Consider the following 12,250-nt stretch of genomic DNA (forward strand, 5'->3'; position numbering starts at 1 on the left):
TGCAGTTGTGGGTGAAGTTTATTAAGGCAATACTGAATGCCAGAGCATTTCAACAAGGCTTGCCAGACAGGCCCCAGCACCTTTCTACACTACATTGAGGCTTAGAAGCTCAGTGTTCCACCCCATCCCTAGGACGCCCACTTAGACCAGAAATCCAAGTCCATTAGCTACAGGCTGATCTCCAGGGACATTGGTGTAAACAAAGAAGTGGGATATGAACTATATTCCTGATTTTTTATTTTTCTTTCAGACTAAGTCTCGCTCTTGTCCCCCAGGCTGGAGTGCAATGGCGTGATCTTGGCTCACTGCAACCTCTGCCTCTCGGGTTCAAGTGATTCTCTTGCCTCAGCCTCCCGAGTAGCTGGGATTACAGGCGCCCGCCACCACGCCTGGCTCATTTTTATTTTTTTGTATTTTTAGTAGAGACGGGGTTTCACCATGTTGGCCTGGCTGGTCTTGAACTCCTGACCTCAGGTGATCCGCCCGCCTCGGCCTCCCAAAGTGCTGGGATTACAGGCGTGAGCCACCACACCCGGCCTATATTCCTGAGTTTTAACAAGGAAAAAAAAATTCTGTGGGGGAGAACTTTCCTGAAAAAATATTTTTCTGGACATCTCTCTCTACTGACTGATAGGGTGAGGCTCAGAACACGCTTCCTCCAAGCTCAGAGAGACCGAAAGATTGGTCAGCTGGGTGATGCCCCAGTTTTGAGACCCTTAGCTTCCCAAGCAGACAGCACAGAAGAGCTGGTGGAGTGGCCAGAAAATCGGTTTGAAAGGAGCCCTGGGTTGAAGACTCCAGAGCAGAGCTGCAGCATAGACGGGGCCCGCTGCGTCCTGTCCTCTCCCCCTACTTCTTCTCCTCTGGGGCTTTCTCAGTGATTCCGGGGGCAAAGGGTCCCACGAGCCACGTGACAGGTGTGTTCTGGGCCACGTATTCCACCATGTGGTCCAGAGCCTCGCGGGCGCTGGTGACGCGCTCTCGGCTCTGGGCCAGGATGCTGCTGGACAGGTCCTGGAAGGAGTGGATGCTGGAAAAGGTAGCTTGGAGGTCCTCCACCTGGCGGCGGGCCTGCTGTACCTGGTCCTTCACATTGGTGGGGAGGCCCTGAATGCTGGACCCCAGGGAGGTACAGGTGGCCTGCAGCTGCTGGGCAATGTCCCGGAACATGGTGAGCGCCCGGGACTCGACCTGCTGAGAAGGGAGGTGGGGACACCAATCAGGACCATTTGTTTCAGGAAAGGCAACTGGAGCTGAAGCCAGGGAAAGAGGGGTTCTACCACTAACCTTGGGGAAAACCCTTTCCACAGGTGAAATTTTTTTTTTTTTTTTTTTTTTTTTGAGACAGTCTCATCCTGTCGCCCAGGCTGGAGTGCAGTGGCGCGATCTCGGCTCACTGAAAGCTCCGCCTCCCGGGTTCACACCATTCTCCTGCCTCAGCCTCCTGAGTAGCTGGGACTACAGGTGCCCGCCACCACAGCCGGCTAATTTTTTGTATTTTAGTAGAGACGGGGTTTCACCATGTTAGCCAGGATGGTCTCCATCTCCTGACCTCGTGATCCACTCGCCTCGGCTTCCCAAAGTGCTGGGATTACAGGCGTGAGCCACCGAGCCCGGCTCTTTTTTTTTTCTTTTTTTTTTGAGATAAGAGCCTTGCTCTGTTGCCCAGGCTGGAATACAGTGGCATGATTTTGGCTCACTGCAACCTCCGTCTCCTGGGTTCAAGCGATTCTCTTGCCTCAGCCTCCCAAGTAGCTGGGACTACAGACGCATGCCACCACGCCCGGCTAAATTTTGTATTTTTAGTATAGATGGGGCTTCACCATGTTGGCCAGGCTGGTCTTGAACTCTTTACCTCAAGTGATCTGCTCTCCTCAGCCTCCCAAAGTGCTGAGATTACAGGCATGAGCCACCGCGCCCAGCCTCTTTTCTTTTAATTAGAAACAGGATAGGCCGGGCGCGGTGGCTCAAGCCTGTAATCCCAGCACTTTGGGAGGCCGAGACGGGCGGATCACGAGGTCAGGAGATCGAGACCATCCTGGCTAACCCGGTGAAACCCCGTCTCTACTAAAAAATACAAAAAAACTAGCCGGGCGAGGTGGCGGGTGCCTGTAGTCCCAGCTACTCGGGAGGCTGAGGCAGGAGAATGGCGTGAACCCGGGAGGCGGAGCTTGCAGTGAGCTGAGATCCGGCCACTGCACTCCAGCCTGGGCAACAGAGCGAGACTCCGTCTCAAAAAAAAAAAAAAAAAAAAAAAAAAGAAACAGGATCTCACCCTGTCGCCCAGGCTGGAATGCAGTGGTGTGATCATAGCTTACTGCAGCCTCTAATTTCTGAGCTCAAGTTATCCTCTCATTTCAGCCTCCTGAGTAGCTGGGACTACAGGCACTCACTACCATGCCCAGCTACATTTTTAAAATTTTCTGTAGAGCCAGGATCTCACTAAGTTGCCCAGATCTTAAACTCCTGGGCCCAAGTGATCTGCCCACTTCAGCCTCCCAAAATGGTGGATTTACAGGCATGAGCCATTGCATTCCGCCACTAGTCAAATTTTTTTAAAAGCATAGACAAATCACCAAAGAAGATACAGGGAGAGCACATGAAAAGCTGCTTGACATTGTAAGTCATTAAGGAAATGCAAATCAAAATCATAAGGAGCCCTGGCATGGTGGCTCATGCCTGTAATCCCAGCACTTTGGGAGGCTGAGGTGGGTGGATCACCCGAGGTCAGGAGTTCAGCCTGACCAACGTGGTGAAACCCTCATCTGTACTAAAGATACAGTTACTTTGGAAAACAGCCTAGCGGTTTCTCAAAATGTTAAACCATAGAATTATCACATGACTCAGCAATTCTAGCTGTGGGTGTATGCACAAGAGCAACGGAAACACACGTCCACACACAGGGGCAAGGCAAAAAGTGGAAACAGGCCGGGCGCGGTGGCTCAAGCCTGTAATCCCAGCACTTTGGGAGGCCGAGACGGGCGGATCACGAGGTCAGGAATCAAGACCATCCTGGCTGACACGGTGAAACCCCGTCTCTACTTTAAAAATACAAAAAACTAGCCGGGCGAGGTGGCGGCGCCTGTAGTCCCAGCTACTCGGGAGGCTGAGGCGGGAGAATGGCGTAAACCCGGGAGGCGGAGCTTGCAGTGAGCTGAGATCCGGCCACTGCACTCCAGCCTGGGCGGCAGAGCGAGACTCCGTCTCAAAAAAAAAAAAAAAAAAAAAAAAAAAAAAAAGTGGAAACAACTCAAGTGTCGTTCGGTTGATGAATGGGTGAAGAGAATGTGATCCACCCATACAACAGAATGCGACTCAATCACGGAAAGTCACAGGGATCTGACGCAGGCCACAGCGTGGATGAGCTCCAAGGACGTCACGCTCAGTGTGAGAAGCCAGACACAAAAGGCCAAACAGGGTGGGATCCCATTTCTATGAAATGTCCAGGGCAGGCCCATCCACAGACACAGGAGGGGATACGTGGTCGGGAAGAGGAGAAAATGGGGCAGTGATTGCTGATGGGAAAAGGGTTTCTTTTTAGGGGCATGAGATGAGATAGGGATAGTCGTGCAATGCTAAGAACCAGTGATGTGTATGCTTTTTTTTTTTTTTGAGACGGAGTCTCGCTCTGTGGCCCAGGCTGGAGTGCAGTGGCGCGATCTCCACTCACTGCAAGCTCCGCCTCCCGGGTTCACGCCATTCTCCTGCCTCAGCCTCCCGAGTAGCTGGGACTACAGGCGCCCGCCACCACACCCGACTAATTTTTTGTATTTTTAGTAGAGACGGGGTTTCACTGTGTTAGCCAGGATGGTCTCGATCTCCTGACCTCATGATCCGCCTGCCTCGGCCTCCCAAAGTGCTGGGATTACAGGCGTGAGCCACCGAGCCTGGCCGATGTGTATGCTTTAAATGCATGAGTTGTATGGTATGAAAATGATATCTCAATAAAACTGTTAAAAAAAAAAAAAAAGGCTGGGCGCGGTGGCTCACACCTGTAATCCCAGCACTTTGAGAGGCCAAGGTGGGCAGATCATGAGGTCAGGAGATTGAGACCATCCTGGCTAACATGGTGAAACTCCGTCTCTATTAAAAATACAAAAAAATTCGCCGGGCGTGGTGGCGGGCGCCTGTAGTCCCAGCTACTTGGGAGGCTGAGGCAGCAGAATGGTGTGAACCCAGGAGGCAGAGCTTGCAGTGAGCCGAGATCGTGCCACTGCACTCCAGCCTGGACGACAAAGGAAGACTCCATCTCAAAAAAAAAAAAAAAAGAAAAAAAACACTGTTAAAAAATAAAAAGTAGAAGCCAGGCTGGGATAGCCTGGAAGAACTTTCTTTTTTTTTTTTTTTTTTTTTTTTGAGACGGAGTCTTGCTCTGTCACCCAGGCTGGAGTGCAGTGGCCGGATCTCAGCTCACTGCAAGCTCCGCCTCCCAGGTTTACGCCGTTCTCCTGCCTCAGCCTCCCGAGTAGCTGGGACTACAGGCGCCCGCCACCTCGCCCGGCTAGTTTTTTTGTATTTTTTAGTAGAGACGGGGTTTCACCGTGTTAGCCGGGATCGTCTCTCGATCTCCTGGCCTCGTGATCCGCCCGTCTCGGCCTCCCAAAGTGCTGGGATTACAGGCTTGAGCCACCGCGCCCGGCCAATAGCCTGGAAGAACTTTCTAGGCAGAAGTTGTAAACCGTTGGGTGAGAACACAGTTGAAATCAGGTCCTTGAAAATTTCCTTGGTCAGGGAGTGAGATGAGCAGAGACAGGATTTGAGACCAGCCTGGCCAACATGGTGAGACCCTGTCTCTACTAAAAATACAAAAATTAGGCCGGGCGCAGTGGCTCTGGTCTGTAATCCTAGCACTTTGGGAGGCCAAGACGGGCAAATCACTTGATGTTAGGAGTTCTAGACTGGCCTGGCAAACATGGCAGAACCCTGTCTCTACTACAAATACAAAAAAATTAGCCGGGTGTGGTTGCGGGCGCCTGTAGTCCCAGCTATTTGGGAGACTGAGGCAGGAGAATTGCTTGAACCCAGGAGATGGAGGCTGCAGTGAGTCGAGATCACGCCACTGTACTCCAGCTTGGGTGATGGAGTGAGACTCTGTCTCAAAAATAAATAAATAGGCCGGGCGCGGTGGCTCAAGCCTGTAATCCCAGCACTTTGGGAGGCCAAGACGGGCGGATCACGAGGTCAGGAGTTCGAGACCATCCTGGCTAACACGGTGAAACCCCGTCTCTACTAAAAAATACAAAAAACTAGCCGGGCGAGGTGGTGGGCGCCTGTAGTCCTGGCTACTCGGGAGGCTGAGGCAGGAGAATGGCGTAAAAACCTGGGAGGCGGAGCTTGCAGTGAGCTGAGATCCGGCCACTGCACTCCACCCTGGGCGACATAGCGAGACTCCGTCTCAAAAAAAAAAAAAATAAAAAATAAATAAATAAATAAAATTAGCTGGGGGTGGCGGCAGGTGCCTGTAGTCCTGGCTACTCGGGAGGCTAAGGCAGGAGAATCGCTTGAACCCAGGAGGCGGAGCTTGCAGTGAGCCAAGATTACGACATTGCACTCCAGCCTGGGCGACAGAGTGAGACTCTATCTCAAAAAAAAAAAAAAAAAAAAAGGTACACACTGGGAGGTAGGGTTTTGCCCAGAGCCCTGGCAGCTGGAGGACTCTGGACTTGAGCCAGGGATTATGGGAAGGTGTCCACGTGAGAAAGATAAGATCTGGTTTTCTCATTTGAAAGGTCATTCTGGCTGCTGTGCTTAGCAGTGGAGGAAACAGAAAACAGTTTTAGGCTGGAGACGGTCCAGTTCTGCCTCCCGAACAATTTGCATTTATAGAGATAGTCACGATATCTTTATACATCTCACTTTTGTAGCCTTTACTATGTGCTTTCGATATGATCTCATTTCAGCCTTTTAAAAATTGATCTGGGTCCGGGCACAGTGGCTCACACCTGTAATCCCAGCACTTTGGGAGGCCGATGTGGGCAGATCACCTGAGATCAGGAGTTTGAGACCAGCCTGGACAACATGGCAAACCCCATGTCTACTAAAAAGTACAAAAATTAGCCAGGCGTGGTGGTGCATGCCTGTAATCCCAGCTACTGGGGAGGCTGAGACAGGAGAACCACTTGAACTCAGGAGGCAGAGGATGCAGTGAGCCGAGACTGTGCCACTGCACTCCAGCCTGGGTGACAGAGCAATAAATAAATAAACAAATAGGCCGGGCGCGGTGGCTCATGCCTGTAATCCCAGCACTTTGGGAGGCTGGGGCAGGTGGATCATGAGGTCAGCAGATCGAGACCATCTTGGCTAACACGGTGAAACCCCGTCTCTACTAAAAATGCAAAAAAAAATTAGCCGGGTGTGGTGGTGGGTGCCTGTAGTCCCAGCTACTCGGGAGGCTGAGGCCACAGAATGGCGTGAACCTGGGAGGCGGAGCTTGCAGTGAGCTGAGATGACGCCACTGTACTCCAGCCTGGGCAACAGAGTGAGACTCTGTCTCAAAAAAATAAAAATAAAAACTGGGGTCAGGCATGGTGGCTCATGCCTGTAATTCCAGTACTTTGGAAGGCCAAGGTGGGAGTATTGCTTGAGGCTAGGAGCTCAAGACCACCCTGGGCAACACAGTGAGACCCTGTCTCTACTAAAAATTAAAAAAAAAATTAGCCAGGCACGGTGGCACGCGCCTGTGTTCCCAGCTACTCAGGAGGCTGAGGTGAGAGGATTGCCTGAGCCTGCAACAGTGAGACCACAGTGAACTGTGATGGCATCACTGCACTCCAGCCAGGGCAACAGAGTGAGAACCTGTCTCAAAAATAAATAAATAAACAAATATTTCAAAAATTGATATATAATCCACACACCATAAAACTCACCCTTTGAAGTGTACAATTCAGTGGTTTCTAGTATATTCACAAGGTTTTGCAAATACTACCTTCATCTAATTTCAGGACATTTTCGCTTTTTTGAGACAGAATCTCCCTCTGTTGCCCAGGCTGGAGTGCAGTGGCGCGATCTCGGCTCACTGCAACCTTCCTTTGCCCCTGGGGGGCTTAAGTGGGTGGTGGGACAGGCAGCGAGATCCATTAGAGAACATAAGAGGCCAAGGCTTGAGATAGAGCGGAGGGGGCCGGAGAATACTAGTCAGAAGTTGCTACTAGGGGCCAGGCTTGGTGGCTCATGCTTGTAATCCCAGCACTTTGGGAGGCCGGGGAGGGGAGATCACTTGAGGTCAGGAGTTCAAGACCAGCCTGGACAACATGGTGAAACCCTGTCTCTACTAAAAATACATAAAAGCCGGGCGCGGTGGCTCACGCCTGTAATCCCAGCACTTTGGGAGGCCGAGGCGGGCGGATCACAAGGTCAGGAGATCGAGACCACGGGGAAACCCCGTCTCTACTAAAAATACAAAAAACTAGCCGGGCGTGGTGGCGGGCGCCTGTAGTCCCAGCTACTCGGGAGGCTGAGGCAGGAGAATGGCGTAAACCCGGGAGGCGGAGCTTGCAGTGAGCTGAGATCCGGCCACTGCACTCCAGCCTGGGCGACAGAGCGAGACTCCGTCTCAAAAAAAAAAAAAAAAAAAAAAAAAAAAAAAATACATAAAAAATTAGCCAGGTGTGGTGGTAAGCTCCTATAATCCCAGCTACTAGCGAGGTTGAGGCAGGAGAATCACTTGAACCCAGGAGGTGAGCCAAGATCATGCCATTGTACTCCAGCCTGGGTGACAGAGCAACACTCTAAAAAAAAAAAAAAAAAAGCCATACCCATGCAGGCCCAAGAGGAGAAATCAAGGCAGGCTTCCTGGAGGAGGTGTCATTAGCTCCTGAAAGCAGGTGAGGCTGGGGAAAGCACTCGAAGCAGGTAGGCCCATGAAGCAGAGGTGTAGAGAGTGGCATCGGGACTCCAAGTACCCCAGGCCACCCCCCCAGTCCCTCATGGGTACCTCTGGCTTGGGCGGTTCCTTCTCGGGGCCCTGGAGCTGCTTCTGGTTCCAGCTGAGCCACATCTGGTGCAGCTTCTCCTGGCCTTCCACCAGCTTCTGATCAACGCCTTGCTTGACAGTTTCCATCTGGGGCAGGGGAGAGAGAGGTGAGGGAAGGAGGCTCCTCTGGGAGAGGCGGGATTCCAGAGGGAACCCAGGGAATCCATCATCTGACTTACATGATGCTCTAGAAGAAAGAAAGGGAGGGAGGAAGGGTTTCCTGGCTATGGTGAGCTCTGGGGCCTTTGGTTTAATCACTGACACACTCATGCTCTGTGTGGTCGGTGGGAAGAATGGCCGCACGTCCCCTGTAGCTCCTCCCATTGCGTCAATTTCTCCTGCCTTTACAAGGGAGCCTGGACATGTGGCTGGCTTTGGCCAATGGGAGATGAGCAGACGGAACTAGCAAAGGCTTAAAAAGTACTTGTAGGCTGGCCACGGTGGCTCACGCCTGTAATCCCAGCACTTTGGGAGGCCGAGACAGGCGGATCACAAGGTCAGGAGATCGAGACCATCCTGGCTAACACGGTGAAACCCCATCTCTACTAAAAATACAAAAATTAGCTGGGCGCGGTGGCGGGCACCTGTAGTCCCAGCTACACGGGAGGCTGAGGCAGGAGAATGGCGTGAACCCGGGAGGCGGAGCTTGCAGTGAGTGGAGATGGTACCACTGCACTCCAGCCTGGGCGACAGAGCGAGACTCCGTCTCAAAAAAAAAAAAAAAAAAAAAAAACACAAAGTGCTTGTAGGCTGGCCACAGTGGCTCACGCCCGTAATCCCAGCACCTTGGGAGGTCGAGGTGAGTGGATCACCTGGGCTCAGGAGTTGGGAGACCAGCCTGACCAACATGGTGAAACCCTGTCTCTACTAAAAATACAAAAATTAGCCGGGCGTGGTGGTGCGCATCTGTAATCCTAGCTACTCAGGATCGGGACGCTGGTGCACGAGAATCACTTGAACTTGGGTGAAGGAGGGTGCGGTGAGCCGAGATTGCACCACTCCACTCTACCCTGGGTGACAGAGCCACACTCAGTCTCAAAAAAAAAAAAAAAAAAAAAAAAAAAAAAAATATGATTCACCCTTCCAAAGGAATGAAGCACGCTCACTTCTGCAATCCCAGTGCTTTGGGAGGCCAAGGCGGGAGGATCACGAGCTCAGGAGCTCCACAACAGCCTGGGCAATACAGTGAGACTTCATTTTTATATACTACATAAAGTTTAAGAGAAAAGAAAAATAAATAAAGAGGAATGATGGCAGACATATGCTCCAAGATGGGTGAACCTTAGAGGCTGCAGTGAGCCATGCTCATGCACTGCAGCCCGGGAAACACAGTGAGACCCTGTCTCTAAAAAAAAAAAAAAAAAAGGGTAATTAAAGGTAAATGAAGGCCAGGCGCGGTGGCTCAAGCCTGTAATCCCAGCACTTTGGGAGGCCGAGACGGGCGGATCACGAGGTCGGGAGATCGAGACCATCCTGGCTAACATGGTGAAACCCCGTCTCTACTAAAAAAAATACAAAAAACTAGCCGGGCGAGGTGGCGGGCGCCTGTAGTCCCAGCTACTGGGGAGGCTGAGGCAGGAGAATGGCGGGAACCCGGGAGGTGGAGCTTGCAGTGAGCTGAGATCCGGCCACTGCACTCCAGCCTGGGCGGCAGAGCGAGACTCCGTCTCAAAAAAAAAAAAAAAAAAAAAAAAAAAAGGTAAATGAAGCTATCCATTAGGGTGGGCTCCAATCCATAAAGGGTTGGGCTCCTTAAATGAGGAGATTAGATCTGGGCACGGTGGCTCATGTCTGTAATCCCAGCACTTTGGGAGGCCGAGGCCGGCAGATCACTTGAGGTCAGGAGTTCAAGACCAGCCTGGCCAACATGGTGAAACCCCGTCTCTACTAAAAATACAAAAATTAGTCAGACGTGGTGGCAAGTGCCTGTGATTCCAGCTACTCTGGAGATGGAGGCCCAAGAATCACTTGAACCCGGGAAGTAGAGGTTGCAATGAGCTGAGATCACACCACTGCACTCCTGCCTGGGCAACAGAGTGAGGCTCCGTCTCAAAAAAAAAAAAAAAAACAGATTGGGACACAGACATACACAGAGGGAAGGGCCGACCACGTGAAGACACGGAGAGAAGATGGCTGTCTACAAGTCAAGGAGAGACGCCCCAAAAGGACGCTCTGATCTTGGACTTCCAGCCTCCAGAAACGTGAGGAAATAAATATCTGTTGTTTACATTTCCCAGACAGTGCGATTTTTTTTTTTTTTTTTTTTGAGATGGACTCTCACTCTGTTGCCCAGGCTGGAGAGCAGTGACATGATCTCGGTTCACTGCCATCTCTGCCGCCCGGGTTCAAGTGATTCTCCTGCCTCAGTCTCCTGAGTAGCTGGGACTACAGGCGCCTGCCATTATGCCTGGTTAATTTTTGTATGTTTAGTAGAGATGGGGTTTCAGCATGTTGGCCAGGCTGGTCTTGAACTCCTAACCTCGTGATCCACCCGCCTGGGCCTCCCAAAGTGCTGGGATTACAGGAATGAACCACCCCACCTGACTGCGATTTTTTTTTTTTTTTTTTTTTTTGAGATGGGCTCTTGCTCTGTTGACTAGGCTGGAGTGCAGTGGTACAATCATAGCTCGCTGCAGCCTCCAACATCTGGGCTCAAGCGATTCTCCTGCCTCAGCCTCCCAAGTAGCTGGGATTACAGGCATGTACCACCACACCCGGCTAATTGTTTTAAATTATTTTTTGTAGAGGTGGGGTCTTGCTGTATTGCCCAGGAGGGTCTCAAACCCCCCGGACTCATGCAATCCTCCTGCCTTGGGCTCCCAAAGCACTTGAGGGACTCACACAAAGAGGTGTGAGCAGCTGTGCCCGGCCCCAGACACTGTGGTTTGTGGCAGCAGCCTGAGCAAATGAGTGTACAACCAGAGACAGTGCCAGGAGCAAGCGGGAATGGCCCCGCCAGCCTGCAGAGGGGTAGGCAATAAGTCACTGAGCTCTGGGTGGGCGTCTGCTGTGGGGTGAAGGCTGCTGGCTCAGGGCCCCGACCCCCCGGAACCTCACCAGGCTTAGGGCCTGCGACAGCTGCAGCAGAGCCTCCTGTGCCCTCTGCTTGGTGGCTCGAAGCTTGCCCAGCGAGTGCTCATAGGCGTGCTGCCGCAGCCTCTCTGACAGGGAGCCCAGACGCACGAAGTAGCTCTGCTCCTGCCGCTGCTGCTGCATGGACGCGACGTCAAAGCCATCCAGGGACGTGGCGATGCGGGCTGCAAGGAAAAGGAGAAGAGTCTCTGTGAAGACCAGAACACACAGCTGGGCTCGTCCCATGCAGACGGTCCCAGGAATCACACTGTCCAGTTTATTTATTTATTGAGAGATGGAGTTTCGCTCTCTCACCCAGGTGGGAGTACGGTGGTGTGAGCTCAGCTCACTGCAACCTCTGCCTCCTGGGTTCAAGTGATTCTCCTGCCTTAGCCTCCTAAGTAACTGGGATTACAGGTGCCCGCCACCATGCCCGGCTAATTTTTGTATTTTTAGTAGAGACGGGGTTTCACCATGTTGGCCAGCCTGGTCTCGAACTCCTGATCTCCAGTGAGTCATCCGACTCGGCCTCCCAAAGTGCTGTGATTATAGGCGTGAGCCACCACACGCGGCCATGCTGTCCAGTTTATACCCCAGTTCTGCTTCTTATAAACCTCAAAGGCCGGCCAGGCGCAGTGGCTCACGCCTGTAATCCCAGCACTTTGGGAGGCCGAGACGGGCAGATCACGAGGTCAGGAGATCGAGACCATCCTGGCTAAAACGGTGAAACCCTGTCTCTACTTAAAAAAAAATACAAAAAAAACTAGCCAGGCGTGGTGGCGGGCGCCTGTAGTCCCAGCTACTTGGGAGGCTGAGGCAGGAGAATGGCATGAACCCGGGAGGCGGAGCTTTCAGTGAGCTGAGATCCGGCCACTGCACTCCAGCCTGGGTGACAGAGCGAGACTCTCTCAAATAAATAAATAAATAAATAAATAAACCCCGAAGGCCTGGGAGCAAAGGATTCTGCCTTGGTTTTCCCTATCTGCAAAATGGGGATGAGGGAAGTCAAACCTCACAAGAATCAGAGACCTTAGACTAGCGGGAGGGTCTAACGATGGCCCGCAGGCCAGACCTGCCTTGGTCAACCTGTGAATATAGCCCTGAATGTTCATTATGCAGTCCTGCAGAGACAACAGCATTCCAGCCAGCAATGGATCGCATATACTACAGAGGTCCCATAAGATTGTAACAGTGTCGGCCGGGCGC

The 12,250-nt window shown here is 52.0% G+C and overlaps 1 protein-coding gene across 4 annotated transcripts in view; it reads right to left on the minus strand.

Annotated features, from left to right (window-relative positions):
• The window catches only part of PLIN3 (perilipin 3), a 31,500-nt gene continuing 19,250 nt past the window's right edge, over nt 1-12,250 (minus strand). For 2 of the 4 annotated variants that reach the window (XM_045381274.2, XM_074025437.1), the window contains exons 6-8: nt 11,030-11,229; nt 7,934-8,059; nt 1-1,191 (exon numbers count right to left, since the gene is read on the minus strand). In XM_045381274.2, coding sequence (XP_045237209.1) covers nt 850-1,191; nt 7,934-8,059; nt 11,030-11,229 — 668 coding nt within the window. In that variant the 3' untranslated portion in view covers nt 1-849. Of the gene's footprint in view, nt 1,195-7,933; nt 8,060-11,029; nt 11,230-12,250 lie in introns of all 4 variants that reach the window. The other 2 variants (XM_045381273.2, XM_065535764.1) reach the window with 1 other exon arrangement.

The sequence above is a fragment of the Macaca fascicularis genome, chromosome 19 (genome assembly GCF_037993035.2).
Source record: "Macaca fascicularis isolate 582-1 chromosome 19, T2T-MFA8v1.1".
NCBI lineage: Eukaryota > Metazoa > Chordata > Mammalia > Primates > Cercopithecidae > Macaca > Macaca fascicularis.